The sequence below is a fragment of the Artemia franciscana genome, chromosome 13, assembly GCF_032884065.1.
Source record: "Artemia franciscana chromosome 13, ASM3288406v1, whole genome shotgun sequence".
In the NCBI taxonomy this organism is placed as follows: domain Eukaryota; kingdom Metazoa; phylum Arthropoda; class Branchiopoda; order Anostraca; family Artemiidae; genus Artemia; species Artemia franciscana.
Genome location: NC_088875.1, coordinates 45,776,275 through 45,799,006, shown reverse-complemented (window position 1 = coordinate 45,799,006; position 22,732 = coordinate 45,776,275). Strand labels below are relative to the sequence as shown.

Below are 22,732 nucleotides of genomic sequence, written 5' to 3'. Positions count from 1 at the left end.
AATTTGAAACGATTTTATGATAATAAAATGAACAGAATTATTCTTTTATTTCTATTTTACAGCTTTTTTCTCGGGAAGTATTTCCACGACCTTCTTACTTAATATTACATAACCTCAGGAAATGCCTTGACTAGCATACACTGTGTATAAAAGACTAGAGGCGTGTCGGTGTTATGAGAGGGTGTGGGGTCTCCACTTTGCCATAAGCTCCTTTCTCTGTCCCTACCCCAGGAAGGAAACTTTCTTGCATGGCCTCATAGTGACGCCGGGTTGGGTCCTTCACGATCTTCTCTAACCAGAACCGCGACTGAAATAGCGCTCCTTGGTGGCCTTGAGAAGTGACGTCTCTTGAGGCAATTATATCCCATTAAACGACACGAAATTGCACTCAATTCTGATTAATGAATGATTCTTCTGCGTTTTATTTGTTTTGGTTAGTTTTATTAGGGGGGGGGGCTAAACAACCTCTTCCTGGGAACTGTATTTATGATTATTACCTTCCAATTATGGCAGAATAAAATATTTGCAGGCATAATATACAATGAGTCGAAGGTAATAAGACGTCACTGTGACTTCCTCCTGTCTGGTTCTAAGCCAGCTTAAGCCATTTATGTAGACTTCAGAAGAACTTGTCGGTTCCTGGCCAGCCCTAGGGGACCCACTGCTTTCTTGAGGTCAATCAATTTATAAGATTTAACAAAATGAAAATTACGATAGGGAACATTACGACATTGAAAGACAACTATTGAATAGAAATTTTAACTGGCGAATTAGAATTTTTGAACTAGACCTGTTAGGAGTGTCAGAAACTACTCTGTCAGGGTTAAGAAACATGAAATTAGATGATGGAGAATATATTCATTCAGGTAGGGGAGATTCAATATATAGGCAAGGAGTAGGGATCATGATGAGCAAGGAAGCTTGTAAATCGTTCTTTGGTTGGGAAGCTAGTGATAAAAGGATTCCAGCTACTCACTTTATGACCGAAGGGTGCAAGGTATCAGTCACAGTCGTAAATGCCCCAGAAGAACCGACTGAAGGATTCATTAGTGACTCAGATGAATTTTATTTGCAGTTACAAGAAATATTAGACATGATCCTAGGTAGAAATTTGGTATTTTTACTTGAAAGTTTATTGCCAAGCTAGCACAAGCAGGAATTGACGGTATCCTAGCTTACAAAATTTGGTATTGGGAAGAAAAACAGCAATAATAATAGACTGCTAAAACCTTATTGATTATATTATTGTAAATCAAAGACTGACAGGGTCGATACAGGACACTAGGATATACAAGAGTGCCTTTATTTATGTTAAAAGTTAAAAAATCACCATCTTGCAGTATCTAGACTTTATTTAAAGCTAAAACCTAGGAACATTATTTACCTTCCGATTAAGCATGGCGATGATAGACTCTAGGGTAAAAATTTGAGAGGAGCCTTTGAGAGCAGTTGGATATAAAATTGGAGAGCTTGAAATCTGATAATGAAGATGATGGATGGAATAATTTAAGAGAAAAAAGTTTGCAAAGTAGCAAAATATGTCTCAGGAAGGAAAGTTTAAAACTCATCCAAGAATATTAGCGAAAACACTTTAACCTTGGTAGAATAGAGAAGGGATTAGTATAATAAGTTTCTGAGCGCTAGGTTTTACGGGAGTAAGAGGAAAGCAACAGAAGTAGAGAAGATACTATAGTTTGAATTAATAAGATGTGAATGAAGGCCGTTGGTGATATGCAGCCAGACGGCATGGCAGCAAGATATAATTTTGGTATTTTAAGAAATTGAGTGGAACTTGTCACCCCAGACTATTCCAGTTAAAGATAGGAACAGAGCCTCATCAAAGATCAGGACAGTGCTGACGATAGAGGGGAAAAACACTTTGAGAATGTCTTAATTCGTGAGGCAGCAGCAGAAAATGATAGAGACACGAATGAAGCATCTTTCGTGATTTTGGATTGAAGGAACATTTATTTTCTAAGGAGGAGTTAGAACAAGAAGCTACCAAAATATTTGATATATAACAAGGCCTTGGGTCATGATAGCGTGGCAAATGAGTTTTAAGAAAAATGGTGATTGCGAAGTTGGGGATAAACTACTGAAGATTATGAAGATAGTTTCTGAAAAAGTGGAAGCACCTGGTTGTTTTAGGAAAATTTCTAATACAGCCCCTGTATGAGAAAGGTGATAGAGTGACTGGGATAATTACAGAAGCGTCAACTTGTATTCTGTAAGAAGCAAATTACTTAGCGTAATGATAATTATTAGACTAAGAGATGCCGTAGGCAAAACTTTTAAGAGCAGAAGAGTGTATATTTAGGAAGGGGAGAGAGTGCACCGATCAAATTTTCACGCCAAGAAGAATAACTGAGAAGAGATTTAGCTGATAGAAGAGCTTTCGTGAAGGCTCTATTCTTGTGTGGCATACAATATAAATACAGGGAAGGGATTAGTGCTATATACGAAAATAATATCACTGCGGCTAGCCGCTGCGCTGTGGCTATGAAGTGATTCTAGTAGTTGGCTCAGTGTAGATCCAGGAGTTACGCAGGGTTATGGTTTATCCTTCTTCATATGGATTATTTCGATGGACTTTGCCCTAAGGTACGTAGCTAAGGCTATGGCAAAACATGGTATTAAATGGGGCACTCTATGATTTGAGCGTCTTAGATGAAAACACTAATTATAAATGACTTTTGAAGGTTTTGAGAGTCCACGGTACAAGAAAAGGTATGAAAATTAGTGTTAACAAGACTAATCCGCTTAAACTAGGAATATATCAGGGTGAAGATAAGCAATTTCCTCAGGTAACAAGAAAATTGATCAAACCGATAGCTTCACTTACCTCCATAGCATAATACTAGTAAATACGGTGGATACAGAGAAAATGTAAAAAGCACAATAGTCAAGGCGCAAGGTGTTTTTTTTTTTGTTTTTTTTTTTGCACTTGAAAAATTTTTGAAAGCAAAAACAGATCAGTCTGCAAACTAAAATTAGATAGTTGGAAGCCGCGGTAATAACAGTGGTTAAGTACTGTTATTACCGTACTAACGTTCATCCAACGTTCTTACTTTCATACTCTGAAACGTAGGTGCTTCAAAAGTCTGAGGAACAAATGAAATCTTTTCCAAATGAGTTGTTTGAAGGTAGTTTTAGGTACTAGTTGGTACTACATCAAACAATAAGGTTAAAATAACTAGGCCACGTTTTACCGATGAAGGATAAGAGACTGCTAAAGATTTGGTCTTTTAACCATCCATCTTGGCCAGACGAAAAGCATAAGGCTCGGTTCTGCAGTGAGTTGTTAGCAGTTGCAATAAAGTATTTCAAATCCAAAAAAGCAAAATTAACTGGCAATACTCTGTGCCGTTTAATTACTTTAATAGCCTACCTAGTGAGAGGACTTTCAGATTAAACGGATATACCCTCGCTGATATCTCTTTATTACATCAGCCAGCGGAAATCGACTCAGTAGACATGGCTCCAATCTTTCCTAAGAATGAGAATGTTAAAAAAAACTTACAGTTCTTTGTTCTTCCTCTGCATCAGCGAAAAGTCTACGAATATTGGCTTCGGATTCACCAACATACTTGTCAAGAATTTGAGGCCCGTTGACGATCTTTGGTTCACGAGCATTTAACATTTTTCCGATCTGCCGAGCCATCAACGTTTTGCCTGTGCCAGGGGGCCCAAAAAGAAGAATGCCTTTCACATGCTTGCAACCTGTAAAAATGGCAAAATCACTTAGCGTTTCCACAATACCCGAAATTCCAAGAATGAAGATTGAGTTCTAAGAAATATTCCAGATAATTAGCGTTCGCAAATACTCGAGCGTCAACACGAAATATTAATCGTTAATTTTCGTTACCATAAATTATCGAACAATTCACCAATTTCAGAGAACCCGGTTTTTTATTTGTAGAAATTCAAGGAAAGCATTGGAAAAATTCGGAGATACTGGAAGCACTAATATCACCGAGTATCTTTAAGCAATTTTATTGGCTAAGTGGACGCAGCCTAGATCATTGAGAGAAGAAAACAATGAATAGGTAAGGGGATTTGACTCTTAAAAAAAGCACATTCTATATCCCGAAAAATTTGATCACAACTATATCAACGTATGTCTCTTTCTTATCCTCCTCAATCCTTCTGTGCATATATTGTTTGTTATGAAATAGTTCCTAGTACCTGACCGTAAGTCAAGAGCGACTCGGCCCATTAGTAACCAAAACTAAAAACAACAGAATTTGGACAACATTAGATACATAAAAATAATCAGCTTTTTATGCGGTTTCCAAATACATAATATTCATTAAGTTTAACGTGACCCATCAAGAGCTACCAGCCAGGGGAAATCTACCTAGTTTTCGAAAGAGGGGGGAAAGACCCCCTCAAAGTCAAGTCCATTAAAAACTCAAGCGATATGAATGAAAATTTTACCACCAGATTCAGCATATCAGGGAACCCGACAGTATAAGTTTTTTTTTTTCCACGGTTGATAAAATTGAACCAAAGGTCCTAGAAGATCGATAAAGGGTATATTCGAACGGAAATTCAAAGTTCTAGTCCCTTTTTCTAGTGATCAAAAAGATTGGAGGGCAACCAGCCACCCTCCAACACCCCCTTTCCCCGAAAAGATATCTAACAAAAAATTCTGAGATAGCCATTTGATTCGGCATCAAGGAGGCACACTCGTGCCTCTATAAAGAGGCGACCCACGACAATGTTAAGCGATCTTCGGTTCCAGTGGTCGCAGAGGGATGGGGAGGGATGCATTTCATAGCCCGAGCTCCAACTAAGAAACCTGCAAAATTTCATCCCCCTCCAACTTTTCCTTCATGGGGAAAATCTGGCCGAAAGTTTCGACCTGTCAACCCCATCCCCCCTTTAACGTTGTCCGAGCTGAAATTCACAAGTTAAGGTCCCCTAGGGCCCAGGAGCTTATCCGCGAAATTTCAGCTCGATCCGATAACTCCTTCCCTGTTTTCCAGAAACCACGCATAGCCACTTAAAATTCATGTTCTTTGTTTTTCTAGACGCCTACAGGTCATATCCGACATCGGATCTGGGTGTACGAAGACTCATTCGATGCGGAATTCTCCGAGTAATTTTCCTGGAAAGTTTCGTAGGAAAATCTTAACCCCCCGAAAGTTTCGACTCTCCAACCCCCCCCCCCCCCTTTTAACGTTGTCCGATCGGGCTGAAATTCACAAGTTAAGGTCCCCTACGGCCCAGGAGCTTATCCGCGAAGTTTCAGCTCGATCCGATAACTCCTTCCCTGTTTTCCAGAAACCAAGCATTAGCTACTTAATTAACGCATTTATGTCCATAAGAGCCCATTTTAATTTGAAATTTTTAAAAGTTATTGAGAAGTTATATTTACACACATGCAAGTGATTAGCTCAGTCGGTAGACCGTGGGACTTTTAATCCTCGGGTCAAGGGTTCAAGTCCCTTACGGGCGGTTTTTTTTCACAACATCAAAAAAATTTTGATAACACCTGGACAGCTTATCATTTGAGAGATAACAGAATATTAGCTTCTTATGAGCAAAAGAAACATTTCGGTCATTCTATCTATTTTTTTTCTATTTTATACAATGATTTAAAAGTGGGGGGGGTTCCTCTCCTAATTCCTGTACGAGGAGTACAGGAATTATTAAATTACATCCACCATGGATTGTAGAAAAACGTACAGAAATAATATGAAAAAAACTTCGTTTTCTTAAAGAGTTAAAGAGGCTGCGTCCCAAAGTCGAACCTTAAGACGGACAGGAATTAGAAGAGGCAGTTGGGGGGCTGCCGCCCCCCAAACCCCCAGCTTTTAAAGACTCTTTTGTACAGGTTTTTTTGCTAACCCCCCGCTCTTGGCTTCGGAAAGGCCCTCTTTTAATTAACAAAAAATTGAAATGAATGAATAATGGAATAACTTCGAAAAATGTTAAACACAAGAGGACAGGAGAACCATTGCGCCGAAACTAGTAATTAGTAACAATGAAGTCCCCCCACAAAAAAAAACCTGTACAAAATAGTCTTTAAAAGCTGGGGGTTTGGGGGGCGGCAGCCCCCCAACTAATTCCTCTAATTCCTGTCCGTAGAGGGGAAAATAAAAACAAACAGATATAATGAGGGGGATGCCTATTCCTAAAACCTCGCTCCTTATATACGGAATAATTCGTGTTCGTTTTAACCTTTAATGCTGCTCCTTAATTTTAGTTGAAAAAAATATACTTTCTTATTTAACTAATCTAACGCAACGTGATTGAATGATGAAATTTTTCAAGAGAATCATATTTTGACTACTTATGTACGATGCAAAAGGCTGACCTCGATTCTCTGTTCTCTTAGGCAAAATAAAAATGCCTCTTTTGATTGAAAGAATTGAAAGAATTACTGAAGCATAGGCGCTTTAAGCGCTAATTTCTCCTTACTTGTCTACGAAGATTTAGTTTTATTTGGTTTATGAACGTTTTGCCTTGAATAATAAGATATGCAATTACATACTATGAAAAGCATACGCTTATCTAATTTATTTTTACTTTATGCAGACCTTTATTATTCAGTCGGGTACTTAACAAAGGGGAGGGGCATCAGGCCCCACCTCCACAAATAAATTCATCCGTACGTGTGCACTCTAAGCTCATAATTTGACCGTCCTTCTCAAGCCTCCCTTCAATAAAAAGTTGCAAGCATAGCTACATAATGGTCTGATATATTCTTTTTTCTGAACCAGGGGAGGGGAGAAGACGTTTCGAAAGAAGGGCAATCTCAGAGCTTAAAAAACTTTTTTCGGCCGTATTTTTGTAATTTCTCCTGGGGGGCCTCTGGATAGTTTATATAGACCCAGAGCATTCAGAATGGAGGAGGGAGAAACAGTAAGCTCCTCTCCCTTGTGTCTTCTGTGTGAAGATTATGGCTGTGCAGAATTTCCACAAATACCCATCAGCATTCAACCCACTTGAAAAACTGCATTCAAGCCAAAGAAAAGTTTAGGGGACCATTGGAACACCTGGTACTGTCTAGAAACACTATAAGCCATCGTATGGTTGCTTGTGGCTAAGACTGAAGAAGTTCATATAGAAGTTTTCAATACTTGTAAAAAGATTGGCCATCCTGGAATATTCGTCCGATCTGAACTTGTAAGGCTCTTTAACGCAGAAATCGTCATTTCGTAGTGTAAAATGAGTAAAGTAGCATTTTACAGCGCTTTTATCTCTTTTATGCCTTAGAAAAGGTAATACGTCTAAAAACTTCCATTCGAATAAGCGCTCTCCCACTTTTTATGACTCTCCTTTCGATACAATCGTCCCTGGGGAAAAGCTACAACAAAATAACGATGGACCAGACAAGCGGGCAGAAAATGCTTCGAAGTGAAGGGGGCATCTTAGAGTGGTAAAATTTAAAACAATGCATAAAACAGGAGAATAATATAAAAATCTTAGAAATTTTAGGAAAAAAAACATCTCAAAATATCCAAGGGGCACTGCGTCGTGCCTCTTTTGAACGTAAGCACATCGAGATCACGTGATATCTGCACTTATCAGCTGCGATCTGGGACACATGTGGGGGAAGGGTGCATTTTGTTACCTAATTAAGAGGCAAGCTGACCGACCGCAACCGTATACAGACCAACCATTCGGCCAACCGTAATCAATGGCCTTAGTTACTGTTTCGGTTGTTCGGTTGTCGGTGCTCTAAAAGACAAGGTCCGCGATCTTGACATTCGTATTTATGAGAAGGCCTTATTGGATTAATAAAAAAGAAAAAATATTAGAAATCAGGTACTTATTGGATCTTAAATAAATTTTGTAGGAGATTAGCAGCCGTAGCTGCTAATTCCAACAACACTAAGGATTTTAGTTGTGCTTTTACAAATTTAAAGTTCGATTCAACTACTTTATATAGCATTTGCTGCTAGGTTTAAGTCCCATCCAAGGTTTAGTTCTTATTTATTTTTTCGGTAAAGGCGCGTCTGCACTTCCTTAAAGCGATTGTTTTAAGGACGACCCACAAACAAAAGAAATCATGGCCGTCACATAGTTAATCAAAACGGACGCTTTCTGAATACATAGATCTGTAAAAAACTAGTCTTCAGCGAACCCATTTTATCAGGGCTTATTTCTAAAGTTGCCTAAAGGGTATATTGTTGGGAATATTTCTATTATTAGATATTACTAGGGACGGCAATAGGCTAACGGGTAGTTAGTAAAAAAAAAATTCTAACAATTGCGTCTCCCCGAGGTAACAAAATTGTTAGCTAACACTGATAGCTAAGTTTTCTAAGAAATCAAATCGTTGTTTGATCTAATCGTACAGACAAACGTAAACTTAAAGTCAGAAAGCTTTGACTTATAAGAGCACAAAATGCATGAAAACACTCCTATATACCTAAAGGATAACTTGGGTACAATCCTAGCTAGATAGCTTGTAATATTATACCGATTTCCAGAATTATTTGGACTAGTAGAATCTGATAATAAAGCCAGAACAAAAAATATATAGTTAAATCAACTGAGACACATTTTTGGCCGCCCAATAATATTGAACAAGCCCTCGTCCGAGAGAGCCAATAAGAGGAAGATTTTCAAATTTAATTAACGATGATATCTGGCAGAGTTTCAAACTATCTAAAAAAAATCTGTAAATAATCGTTAAAAGTTTCTTTCAAATGTGCAAATATGCAACAAATTTTGTGCTAACTGCAGTTTGCACAAGCCTCTTGTGCCAAACATTGGTCCAAGTTTATAGTCCATACTTAAATAGTATGTATATTTGAACGAAAGAGTGCAAATATATAATTGAATTTTTGTTATATATTTCTTGATAGATGTCCAAACAAGAAAGATCATTTTTAAAATGACAAAACGACTGTTGCATAGAGCAGGGAGTAGGAACATGCCCAATAGAACGAATTATTGCAAAGCCTGCAGGTCTTCAATTATATTGTAATTGAAACTTAGTCAAGAACCTTTCCAATAAAGGACTAGCGCTGCTTTTTTCATATTTTTTTTTTTAACAAACTGCTTTTTCAGTGACATAATTTAGAGAGGATAAAATTTAAATAACACAGTGGAAAAAAAAACTCACATAAAGTTCATATCAATTAAGATGTGAGTTTTAATTTTTATTCTTTTGGTGTGTGCGTGTTTGTTTTTTGTCTTTGAATTTCCTTTAATTTAACTTTTTTCCAAGGTGATAAAGGCTCTCAGACATGAAGTCAAAATATTCGGATTTTTACCATTTAAGGGTTTCCCACCACTGTTTTTAATTGTAATTCTGCTAACTTACTACCAATAACGCGCAAGTTCTGGAAATAATCTATTTAATGTTAAAATAGAGAGTAAACATAAAAAACACCTGAATGATAAAAAAAACTTTAAGGAAGCGTAAAAAAAACTTAACCTGGCATTACATTCATTTGCGTACAGGGATTTTCATCGCATTTAATTAGGCAAAACCGAAGTTTTCCTATGTCCACCATAGACGGCATACCATACGTACCATAGTTACGACTACTATAATTAGCCCTACTCCTGTTTCTGATAGTTCCATAATTTTGTTCACTTTGGGTTTCATTTATTTATTGATAGTTATTGATGTTCGTTTTATGCTTAAATTGCTTCTTTTATACAAAGGTTTTTTTCTAAATTACTTCGGTTCTTTTTTAATTGAGACAGTATTTGTTTTTATTAGTTAATAAAAGAAATATATACAAAGCTCTTTTTTAGTGTGTCCCCTTAAGAATCAAAATTTTTACTTGCTATTTATATTTTGGACAGAATTTTGCATCTAGTTTTAAAAATATTTGTACCATAAAACTATACTGTACCATATTACTGTACCATAATTACCATATACTGTACCATAATTAATAATAATATTTGTACCATAAAACTTTGGACGGATGATAATGTGGAATATCGTTGAAGGAAATGGATTGAAAATATGTATAATGTTTGGGCTTCTGTGGGGCTGAGTCCCTCTGACCACCATCATCTTATATTATCTTAATATTAATTGACCATCTCCACGAACGTGTCTGAATTTTTTAACTTGATTCCCTTAGCCGTCCCTAAAATATCGCAGATACACCCCTGTGACAACTTCGGATGCGTATAGCGTCTTCTGATTTAGTTCAACGTATTCCTCAAGATAAATAAAGATTTATAAGGATTAATAATAAGGATTATCCTCAACATATCCTGAAAGTTTTAATTTATTACCTTCAGCCGTTTCTAAGTTATCGCACAAACACCATTTAGATGACCATTTAGATGAACTAAAAAAAAACAAGAGCTAAGAGCTCATATGGCACTTGTGACGAGGCGAGAAGAGCTAAGAGCCAAGAGATCATATGGTATGAGCTCTAACAAAATTCTATGAATCAATAGATTGATTTAAAAAGGAAAATAAGAGGCTTAATGCCGGTCAAGATTTAAAATAAGAGCTCTGAGTCACAAAGTCCTTCTAAATATCAAAATTCATTAAGATCCGATCACCCACTCGTAAGTTATAAATACCTAATTTTTTCTAATTTTTCCTCTCCCTTTTGCCCCCCAGATGGTCGAATCTGGGAAAACGACTTTATCAAGTCAAATTGTGCAGCTCCCTGACACGCCTACCAATTTTCATCGCCCTAGCACGTCCAGAAGCACCGAACTCGCCAAATCACTGAACCCCTCCCCCCAACTCCCCCAAAGAGAGCAAATCCAGTACGATTCTGTCAATCACGTATCAAGGACATTTGTTTATTCCATCCACCAAGCTTCATCCCGATTCCTCCACTCCAAGTGTTTTTCCAAGATTTCCCCCTTCAACTCCCCCCAATGTCAAAAGATCTGTTCGGGATTTGAAATAAGAGCTCAGAGACATGAATTCCTTCTAAAAATCAAATTTCATTACGACCCGATAATCTATTCGTAAGATAAAAATACCCCAATTTTCATGTTTTCCAAGAATTCCGGTTTCCCCCTCCAACTCCCCCGAATGTCACAGGATCTGGTCGGAATTTGAAATTAGAACTTTAAAGCACAAGATCCTTCTAAATATCAAATTTCATTAAGATCTGGTCACCCTTTCGTAAGTTACAAATACCTCAATTTTCAAAATTACCCCCCCCCCCCCAATTCCACCAAAGAGAGCAGATCCAGTCCAGTTATGTCAGTCACGTATCTTAGACAGGTTTCTATTCTTTCCATCCAGTTTCATCCTGATCTAACCGCTTTAAGTATTTTCTAAGATTTTCGGTCCCCCCAACTGCCCCCCTCAATTACGCTTGATACGGTTGAGATTTAAAATAAGATATCTGAGTCACGAGGTCCTTCTAAATATGAAGTTTCATGAAGATCCGATCACTCCTTCGTAAGTTAAAAATACGTCATTTTTTCTTATTTTTCAGAATTACCCCCCCCCCCAATTGAGCGGATCCGTTCCAATTATATAAATCACGTATGCAAGACTTCTGCTTATTTTTCCAACCAAGTTTCATCCCAATCCCTCCAATCTAAGCGTTTTCCATAATTTTAGGTTTCCCCACCCCAAACTTCCCCCAATGTCACCAGATCCGGTCAGGATTTGAAATAAGAGCTTTGAGACACGATATCCTTCTAAATATCAAATTTCATGGAGATCCAATCACCCGTTCGTAAGTTAAAAATACCTCATTTTTTCTAATTTTCAGAATTAACCCCCCCCCCAACTACCCCAAAGAGAGCAGATCCGTTCTGGTCATTTCAATCATGTATCTAGGATCCGTGTTCCCTCCACTCTAAGTGTTTTCTAAGTTTTAGGTTTCCCCCTCCCAACTCCCCCCAATGTCACCAGATCCGGTCGGGTTTAAAATAAGAGCTCTGAGCCACGATATCCATCTAAATATCAAATTTCATTGAGATCCGATCACCCGTTCGTAAATTAAAAATACTTCATTTTTTTAATTTTTCAGAAATACCCCCCCCCAACTACCCCAAAGAGAGCGGATCCGTTCCATTTATGTCAATCATCTATCTAGGACTTGTGTTTATTTTTCTCACCATGTTTCATCCCGATCCCTCCACTCTAAGTGTTTTCCAAGTTTTAGGTTCCCCCTCCCAACTCCCCGCCCCCGTCACCAGATCTGGTCTGGATTTAAAATAAGAGCTCTAAGACACGATATCCTTCTAAACATCAAATTTCATTGAGATCCGATCACCTGTTCATAAGTTGAAAATACCTCATTTTTTCTAATTTTTAAGAATTATTCCCCCCCCCCAACTACCCCAAAGAGAGCGAATCAGTTCCAATTATGTCAATCATGTGTCTGGGACTTGTGCTTATTTTTCCCATCAAGTTTCATCCCGATCCCTCCACTCTAAGTGTTTTCCAAGATTTTAGGTTTCCCCCCTCCAACTCCCCTCAATGTCATCAGATCCGGTCGGGATTTAAAATAAGAGCTCTGAGACACAATATCATTCCAAACATCAAATTTCATTAAGATCCAATCACCCGCTCATAAGTTAAAAATACTTCATTTTTTCTATTTTTTTGCGAATTAACCGGCCCCCCACTTCCCCCCCAGATGATCAAATCGGGAAAACGACAATTTCTAATTTAATCTGGTCCGGTCTCTAATACGCTTGCCAAATTTCATCGTCCTAGCTTACCTGGAAGTGCCTAAAGTAGCAAAACCGGGACCGACAGACAGACCGACAGAATTGGCGATTGCTATATGTCACTTGGTTAATACCAAGTGCCATAAAAAGTAGTAGTCGTAGCAGTCACATCAATAGTAGTCATAGCAGTAGTAAGCGCAGTAATAGTAGTCATAGTAGTAGTAGTTTTTATAGCACCAGTAGTCGTAGTAGTAGTTTTGTAGCAGCAGTCGTCGTAGTAGTAGTAGTGGAAATAAATGTAGTGGTGGTGGTAGTAGTCGTAGCAATAGCAATTTTAGCAATAGTCGAAGCATTAAAAGTCACAGTAGTAGTGGTCGTAGTAGTAGTCCTACCAAGAGTGATCGTAGAAATAGTAGTCTTAGTAGTAGTAGCCGTAGTAGTTATAGCAGTAGTCTTAGCAGAAGTAGCCATAGTCGTAGTAGTCGTAATTAGCAGTAGTAATTAGGGCAGTATAAGTCGCAGTAGAGGTAGTCGTCGTAGTGGTAGTTGTAGTAGCAGTAATCGTAGTAGTAGAAGTTTCAGTAGTAGTAGTCAGAGTAGCAACTTGAGTACTTGTCTTAAGGGCTTTGGGGGGGGGGTATGTCGTCCACGGAGGCATAGTTATTGGATCTTTCAATTTTTTCGAATAAAAAGGCTATCTCAAAATTTTGACCGGATTTTTTAGGGGGGAAAGGCAAACTAAAGGACCATGGTGGTTGTCCTCCTATCCCTTGTGACTCTTAAAAAGGGCACTAGGGCTATCAATGATGTTTGTACAGCAATTCCTTCCCGACAAAATGGTCTGGGAAAAAAGATTAATAACACACTTAAGCCTTATCGCTTTTGCTTAGGCAGCGCAATGATGCCTATGGAAGTTTCTTTAATTGATTTCTTTAGAAAGAAAAATTTAATTTGCATGTAGTAATCGAATACTACGAATGTCCGTTGAAAGTAGTTTATCCATTACGCTTGAGGAAAACAATTAAACTTTAAAAGAGGATTTACCGAAAACATATTCATCTAATGATATCGCAGCACTAGGGATCGACAAGTTCTCATGATTATTGAATCAGTTAACCAGACCAACCCAAGGCCACGTGCCCACGGCCAACGTAGCCATTACCACAGGTCAGAACAGCCAAGTAACGTCCGTTGCTTGCCCGTTGGCCAAGGATCGCACGCAAAAACGGTTGATTTGTGGATATGAAGAGAACCAAACCAATTTGCCCGAACCAAAATACAAAAGAAAACCAAAAAGCTCGTATGAAACTTGCTTAGAGTGGATACTAGTTAATTTGTAAACTTCATTTTTTTATGAAAGCAAAGAGCAAAGTTGAAACTTAAAAACGAACAAAAATCAGTATGTGGCAGTTTATGCAACGTAAACCTACAAAACTAGCTCAAATGAACTGACTCGTGATATTTCCATGTCCTTGTAGAGTTTTGAAAAACTAGTGCTCAACTGAAAACAGAAAACTGATGCAAAAATGAAAAAGAAATAAAAAGTCCACTAAGGAGTAGAAAAGCCCTAAAATAGCCAGCAGAAAATAAATGACTAGTTTTTAAGGCCCTCGACAGTTTTCCACCGGTCACGATATCCACAACTTCCACTATACCAGTTTAGATTCTCTAAAAAACTCGAGCAAGCACAGTTTTCAGTTAAGCGCTAGAAGCTAACTGGTTAAAACTTTAACTGCAAATGTTATTAGCAACGATCTTAGTAAGCTGAATTCACTCAAAATTTAGAGATTTTTACTCTCTACTCCCATAATTTCTCAAATTTTCCAAAGAATTGACATGTTTTGTAGCGTTGCCTGAATTTTCCCCACCCCCAAGAAATATGTTCTTCCATACATCTCTGGCTGGACAACAGAAAACAATATTGCAAGTGCAGTGGCCACTATAGCTATAGATTTCATATTTTATCCCTTTTTAAACTTAAGCATATGCATAATTCATTATTGATCCAAAGACAAGGAAGATCAAAATAGAATCGACACTTGGGTTGTGAAATACTTAAGATTCTGATGGTCTATTCTACATACAGACTCCAAAGATCTAAACTAATTACATCTATATATTTGTGAATAGAATATTAAGATGTTCATTGGAAAAAAACGACAACTCTTTGTTAATGAATCTTTTTGTTAATGAATCTTTTTCGCGGACGTAAAAAGAGAGCAGGTGATTGAATTCATCTTAAGCTTGATTATCATAGAGCCCATATTCCCCAATACAGGAGCGTCAATTCACAAAAGTGTAAGTGGTGAGGGGCCAAACCTAGGGAGGTCAATTTTGCCGTTTCTTTCACTGAAATTACCCAAAAAAGATATTTTCAATGGTAATACCATTCAAACTCTATAGGGGGGGGGGGCAAACGAACAGAAGGGGGTTACTACTCCCTTCTACTCCCTTCCCCAATTGACGCCACTACCCGGGTGTTTATCTCTCGTTGTTGCGTTTGATGCGTAGACTTGAATAGACGTTATACTATTATGTCTAGGCGTATCCCCCTCCTCTTAAAGTTCCCCGCAGATATTATCCCCGTGGACAATTATCCCCATGAAAATTCCCACGCACGTAAAATTGATCAATCCAAGGGAAAGTACGTTACATAAAAAGAATTAATAAAAGAAAGGATTTTGGAACATTCTACCAAAATATAGGCAGAAAACATGCTGTAGAAGTCTGGTGCCGACGCCTATAGCACATGATGCCAGTACATCCCTTGCGATTGAGACCACGTTCACTAGGCCCACATTAGAAGGTTTTCCCGTCTGAAGTACCTTTACGAGAATTTTTCTAAATTTAATTTAAACTACATGGAGTCAAACTTAAAGTCAGAACTAAGCAAATTTAAAATAGACAGAACTCCTTTTTTCAAGCAAGCAATAGTTTAAGCCAAGAAAGTTCTCAAAAAGTAAAAAAAAAATAGTTATAACTAAGCGCAAGTCAGAAGATTTTCCCATCTGAAGTGCCTTTAAGGGACGTAATTTTTAATTTCAGTATCACGGAGTCAAACTTCGAATCAGAGCAAGGAAGATTTAAGATGGACAAAACAATATATTCTGCCTAAATTTTGAAATACAGTTAGGATGTTTAAAAATTCTTTATTTTCTTTGCTCTTTTTATTTTCTTACTTTCTCATTGATAGCTTGGTTTTACGTGTAGGGCAAATTTTCAGGGGAGGGGAGTTAATTTTCTGCAGGAGGGGGATTGTCCTAAGGGGGAAATTTTCCGATGGGAAGGAACTTTCCGGGGGAATTTTTCGAGAGGAGTTAGCCGGACACCAGTTGAGGCACCTTATTAATGATTTCCCTTGAAAAGTATCTATCTTGCATTTCTACTGTCGGTACATTTCAGAAGCTGTCTCGGATACCCACAGTAACTTATCGACAAAATTACGCAGGCGGCAGAGCATAGCAAAGTATTTATAGCGGAATTATGGTGAATAATGTAAAGCAAATATTTTAAAAGCAAGGTTCAAGAAGTCGGTAAGTCAATTTCCAAGTTTCCGCAACTGACAGGGGTCAAATATGGCTCTGAAGCATAGGCACTCCGAAAAGCGGATGAAGATTTTCTAGAATGGTAGAAACTAGATGTTTTATAGAGAAATTACCTACGGATTGTTCTGGGAACCCAAATGTCTGATCGTATTTCAAACAGTAGGCTGTACGAAAAGTGTGGTTCAATCCCGCTTTCTAGGGCTACAATGAAAGAAAGATTGTGATGGTTAGGGCATGTTCTGCGGATGAAGGATGACAAATTGCCGAAGATTATCCTTTTTGGCCAACCGTCTAGGGCTAGATCGAAAGCAGGTCGTCCTTGTTGGGGGTGGGAGGATGTCATAAAGGAAGATTTAAAGGAAATGGGAACTTTTTGGAAGGGTGTAAAGAGGAAGGCTCTGAATAGATTGGGATGGAGGAGGAGAGTGCCTAGCTGTGTTGGCCTCAGGAAGCTTGGTGTTGCGTTGAGTTGTTGGTAGTAGTAGTAGTAGCTACTGAGTACATTGAAAAGCTCTGTGTTTTAAACAGCAGCGCTGCAAAGTGTTTTACAAGCAGAAATGTGTTTTGTCTTTGAACCACACGGCACATTACTATTTCTTAATGAAATTAAATCAAAAACAAAGTTAATGAATTTAATAGAAGTCACACCAGGCTATTCCAATATCCTGTGGGTAGTTTGGCGAGTATCGACTTTTTTCTTCTCTCCTCTTCTTCTTTCTCTTTTTGAGAAACATGCATTTTTGTTGTAGTTGGATTCTTTTTTTTTGTGATAAAGGAGACCCAGTGAATTCTACCACACTCTCTGCCTTGTTATGTATAAGTTGTACTATGTTACTTTAAATAAAACAATCAGTCAAGGTGTTCATCGCTTTTGTTGGCGAATTTACAAGGGGAACCTGGTCCAGTGTGTACCGCCTTGATCCAATTATTTCAGATTGCTGCTTCACAAGCACACCTTCGTATTCATCTTTGTCCAGCTATTCCAAGACTGTTATGCAAAGATGCAAGAAGAGTTATTCAATTGAATATTCGTTTAGACCTTGATATCGAGCATTCAAAAATTTTAAAAAATAAAACGTATTTTGAAGACTTAAGAAATGTATTAAATTAGGGATCCTGTCTCCTCTGCTATTGAATTTTGACAAATTAATAATTAACACTACTAACTTTCTTTACCTGGCTATCGACAAATTCGAATATCACACCTCAATAGCTTTAAATATCTGATTTAGGTCATACACTTCTTCTTCTTCATCCTAATATATTCCTAACTGAATAAACATAGTCTTCTTAACCATAGTCTTTAAACCTACTCTCGCAACCAGGAATCTGAATGAACTCCAAAATTAATTCTTTTCGATAGCATTTTTATCTCAAACACTCAAATATTCAGTACAGTGTAAGTCTGGGAGAGTTTTGCCTTCCCATTTGATACCAGTCTCTCCCATAACATTTGCTAAAAAGTCTTTTATGACTTTTTTGCTTTTTGTTTTGCCTAATTCACCAAGAAAAGGTCTGTAATCCCACCATTGTTCAGGACTTCCTGCAGAGCTGAATTCAGGATGCGCGAAAGATGATTAAGTTAAATATTCCGGGATTCTCCCAAAAGAAATACAAAACGTACACAAATCAAAGTCGTGACTTAAAGATATAAAAATCCTGGAAATAGAAAATTCAGTTCAAAAAAACAAATCTATTCAGAAGCTTTGTGTGACTTGAATTAAACTACAGGGATCCCATCTACTCTTTCACGGTGACTCTACCAAACTGACTTTCAGCAAACTCGAATGTTCCATTTCAATAACCTCAAATAGCTGCTTCACAGGGAAGTTTCCCAAGAAAATCCAATTATTATTCTCTGAATGACCTCCTTCTATCAGTACAACTATTAAATTTCCAGAATAAAGAGACACGTGCACTGCTCTTAAATGAAAACTTTTGGAATCTCGTGCGGCACAAGACAAGATATTGATTTCAATTTAGGCACAAAAAAGAATTCAAAAATGAAAATTGTTTAAGCAGTTTTTATTCACGCATTTTCCTTGGAATTATAGTCCACGAAAATGTCTATTTAACATAGGTACAGAGAGCCGATATTTCAAGGATAGCCAGACAACTAAAAGTTTAGATTAAAGAGACATATAAGTCACCCCAAAATGAAAACCACACTGCATGTGACTTTCGAGCACAAAAAAAAAGAATTTTTAATCAGAATGGATTACTTGTCTGTTATAGCGACTGTGTTAAGTTCTTCATCAATTGACGGACTGTGGAACCGGTTTCTTCGTTAGTTTCTTTCAGCTTAGCGTGACACAAGACATAGACAAGTGACAGAATACACGGGGAATATATAATTTAGGCTATATATTTGCACAATAGGGGGGAGTTTAAGTATTTGGACAGTGTGAAGTTAGAAAACAATTCTTACTTTTATTACTTCATAACGTGCAGACTAATTTACATAACACATTTTGTATGCAAACCTGCTATACTTTCTCACCCCCCTCCCTAATGTGCAAATATATAAACCAAATTTGTTTCTAAAGTATTATATTTTTATCATACTTTTTGATATTTCATTACGATTAATAAATTTCGTTCAATACAGATCGCAAACTCAATTCAAACCGGTTCTATTTAGCTTCTATCAAACAGTTCGTGGTAACAAACTGTGTAGTAAGGGGCGACCCGGCTAAATAGTAACCGAAACTTTAACAAATGGAAATTTGATACCAATAACTACATCTATAGAATCGCATTTTAATGCTAATTTTAAATATATAAGTTTCATCAAGTTTAGTCTTACCCATCAAAAGTTACGAGTCTGAGGAAAGTTGCCTTATTTTAGAAAATAGGGAGAAACAGCCCCTAAAAGTCATAGAACCTTACCGAAAATCACACCATCGCATTCAGCATATCAGAGAACCCCGCTGTAGAAGTTTCAAGCTCCTATCTACAAACATGTGGATATTCGTATTTTTTGCCAGAAGACCGATCACGGGTGGGTGTTTGTTTGTTGTTGTTGTTTTTTTTCCCCAGGCGGAGAAACCTGTATCGACCCACTGGTTCTATAATATTACAAGAGGGCTCATTCTAACAACAATCAAAAGTTCTAGTGCCCTTTTTAAGTGAACAAAAGAATTGGAGGGCTCCCACGCTCATTTTTCCCCAAAGTCACCGGACCAAAATTCTGAGATAGCCATTTTATTCACCATAGTCGAAAAACCTAATAACCATGTCTTTAGGGACGACATACTCTTCCAAAGTCTCCGTGGGAGGGGCTGCAAGTTACAAACTTTGACCAGTGTTTACACATAGTAATGGTTATTGGGAGGATCTTTCAATGGAGAAATTTGTCATAGGGGAAGAGAATTTCAATGAGGGGGCGCAGGATTTTCTAGCATTATTTAAAAATGAAAAAATAAACATGAACAGTTTTTTCCAACTGAAAGTTAGGAGCAGCATTAAAACTTAAAACGAACAGAAATTGTTACGCATATGAGGGGTTCACCTCCTCGTAATAGCTCGTTCTTTTAAGCTAAAGCAATTTTAGTAATTTCAACTATTTATTCTACGGCTTTTGTGATTTAGAGGATCATTCTTAAAGAATTGGGACAAAATTCAAGCTTTATTGTAAAGACCGCGGTATTGACGAGGGGGTTAACCCCCTCATATACGTAATAAAAGCATACGAATATAGAAGTTCATTACGTAAGTTAATTCGTAAGTTACGGATATTTTTACTAATGAACATGTTCGTAAAAAATTAAAAGTTCTAGTTGCCTTTTTAAGTAATCAAAAAATTGGAGGGAAACTAGGTCTCCTCCCCGCTCCTTTTTTTCTCAAAATCGTCCGATTAAAACTATGAGAAAGCCATTTAGCCAAAAACAATTAATATGCAAATTTTGCTTTAATTATTTATGTACGGAGAGCCAAAATCAAAACATGCATTAATTCAAAAACGTTCAGAAATTTAATTAAAAAAAACAAATTTTTTAACTGAAAGTAAGGAGCGACATTAAAACTTAAAACGAACAAAAATTACTCCGTATATAAAAGGGGCTTTTCCTCCTCAACGCCCCGGTCTTTACGCTAAAGTTTTTTTTACTGTTTTAAAAAGTAGAGTTAAGAGAAAGAGTCAAACTTTAGCATAAAGAGCGGGGCGTTGATGAGGAAGCATCACCTTTCATATACGAAGTAATTTCTGTTTGTTTTAAGTTTTAATGTCGCTCCTTACTTTCCGTTAAAAAAAACTTGTTGTTTTTTATTTAATACATATAAGCGCTATAACCAACAAGTACCGAGAATGGTTTCAGCAATATTTTATTCGCCTGTTCGTCTTGGACTCCAAGCCCGCTAAATATATATCTAACATCTATAAATCTATAAATATATATCTATAAATATATATCTATACAGGTACATATTGCCGATAGCCGGACACTGGCGTTAAACAAAAAATAAAATTTAAATAATATAAATGCCTGAACGTACTTAGTGAAGATGTTGGGACTCTTCCATTGTTGTTCTTAGTTTAGTTTTTATCATAATTTAATGTAAATTTAATTTTATATTTATTTATTTATTTTGCTCTTAGATATAGATCCGAAATATCCATTTACTTTTGACTAAATCTCGCTGTCTTTAAAAAAAGAACTAATTCTTCGCTATATTACCTTTGATATTTTGTAAAAATAAAACCAAGCTAGACATTGCATTGTTTTGAAAATAACATGAAAGATTTGCGGCCTAACATTCGGTAAATAATTTATCCTAATCCAAATTTTATTCATAACTTTAAAAAAAAAATAATTTAAAAATGAAGAAATGTTCAATGAGTCAACGTTATTCGGTTTCGATATACAGTCAACGTATATAAATGTACCACAATTTTTGTCAAAAAAAAACGAACAATATGAAGATATAATACAAAAACCTGATAATTAAATTTGCGTTTTATCAAGATTCTTTAGCTTTCCTCAGTTCTTTACCTTGGCTTACTTGACAAAAAGACTGAATTGAAGTGAATTAGTGTTACATGGAGACTATTTTACTAAAGATGTCAATCACAAAATATCTTGTCATCATAGATCGGGGTAAGGAACTATAAGTAAGGAGCGGCTAAATAATAACCGGAACTCTAAAAAACGGAATTTTAATAACAGTAGAATCATCAAAAGAATCAGCTTATTATACTGATTCCAAATATATAAGATTCATCAAGTTTTGTGTTATCCATCAAAAGTTACAAGGCTGAGAAAATGTGTCTGATTTTTGAAATATGGGGGAAACGCCCCCTAAAATTCAAGGAATCTTGATGAAAATCACTCAATCATATTCAACGTACCAGAGAAGCCTGCTGTAGAAGTTTCAAGCTCCTGTACACAAACATGTGGAATTTTGCTATTTTTGCCAGAAGATAGATCACGGATGCGTGTTTGTTTGTTTTTTTGTGGTTGTTTTCTTTTTAGGGGTGATCGTACTGAAATAATTATTCTAGAAGATTGGAAGAGGGTGCATTTGAACGGAAATTAAAAGTTCTAGTGCCCTTTTTAAAGTGATCAAAAACACTTGAGGGCAACTGCCACCTCCTCCCACACCCATTTTCTCCATAAAGTTATCTGATCAAAATTTTGAGATGGCTATGTTGTTCAACATAGCTGAAAGATCAAATGACTATGTGTTTAGGTGTAAATGACCCCCCACAGTCCGTGAAGAGCGACCTGTAAGTTTTGATATTTGCCCATTGTTTACTTATAGTATTTGTTATTGGGAAGTATACAGACATATTTTTTGGAGGGGGGTTGTGCTTGGGTTGGCTTTCTATAGGGAGAATCTTCCTTGGGGAGGGAAACTCGCGAGGGGTGAATTTTCCAGGAGAAATATTATACTAAGGGGGATTTGATAGAATTACTATACGAAATTCTTTTTAATTATCTTGCATTCTCTTCGCCGAGTTTTACATCTGGAGATTTCCGGGGGAATCATCCGTGGGCTATTTTTCTCGTGTTTTGATTTCCGAGAAATAATTTCCTCGGAAGAAGGTATTTCGGGAGTGATCGTGAAACCGATTAGAGATTAAAGTTTTATTCAAATGAAAGAATGCTAGGGAAAATTTTTCAGGCTAAATCGTCCACAGGCGATTTCACAGGGAGGGAGATTTTCAGCGAGGATGTAACTGTCTGGAGGGAATTTAACAGGAGTAGGTGCACTTTGCGTTGGATAAAATTTCCACGGAGGGATTTTCAGTGAGGGGGGGGGGTATATTTCATGGAGAGTGAGCCAAATTTAGTGGCATTTTTGAAAAACGATCAGAAATTAAATAAAAAAGTTATTTTTAATTGAAAATAAGGAGCAATAGTAAGACTCAAAACGAACAAAAAATTAATCCATACATGAAGGGTTTCCCCCAACTCAATACCTTGCTCTTTGCGCTAAAGTTTGACTGTTTTTTCTCCATTTTTTTTTAGAAAGGCTACTGAAACACGGGGGCCGTTTAATTAGAATAGAAAACTTTTGTTTAAATCTGTTAATAGCTTTAGCGTAAAGAGCAAGATATTGAGGAGTAGGCAAACTTTCATATACGGAATAAATCGACCAATTTA

The 22,732-nt window shown here is 37.0% G+C and overlaps 1 protein-coding gene across 1 annotated transcript in view; it reads right to left on the bottom strand.

Annotated features, from left to right (window-relative positions):
• LOC136034996 (vesicle-fusing ATPase 1-like) overlaps window positions 1–22,732 on the bottom strand; it is a 267,443-nt gene that overhangs the window by 180,354 nt on the left and 64,357 nt on the right. Inside the window, exon 7 of the mRNA XM_065716566.1 lies at window positions 3,521–3,720. Coding sequence (XP_065572638.1) covers window positions 3,521–3,720 — 200 coding nt within the window. The remainder of the gene's footprint in view (window positions 1–3,520; window positions 3,721–22,732) is intronic.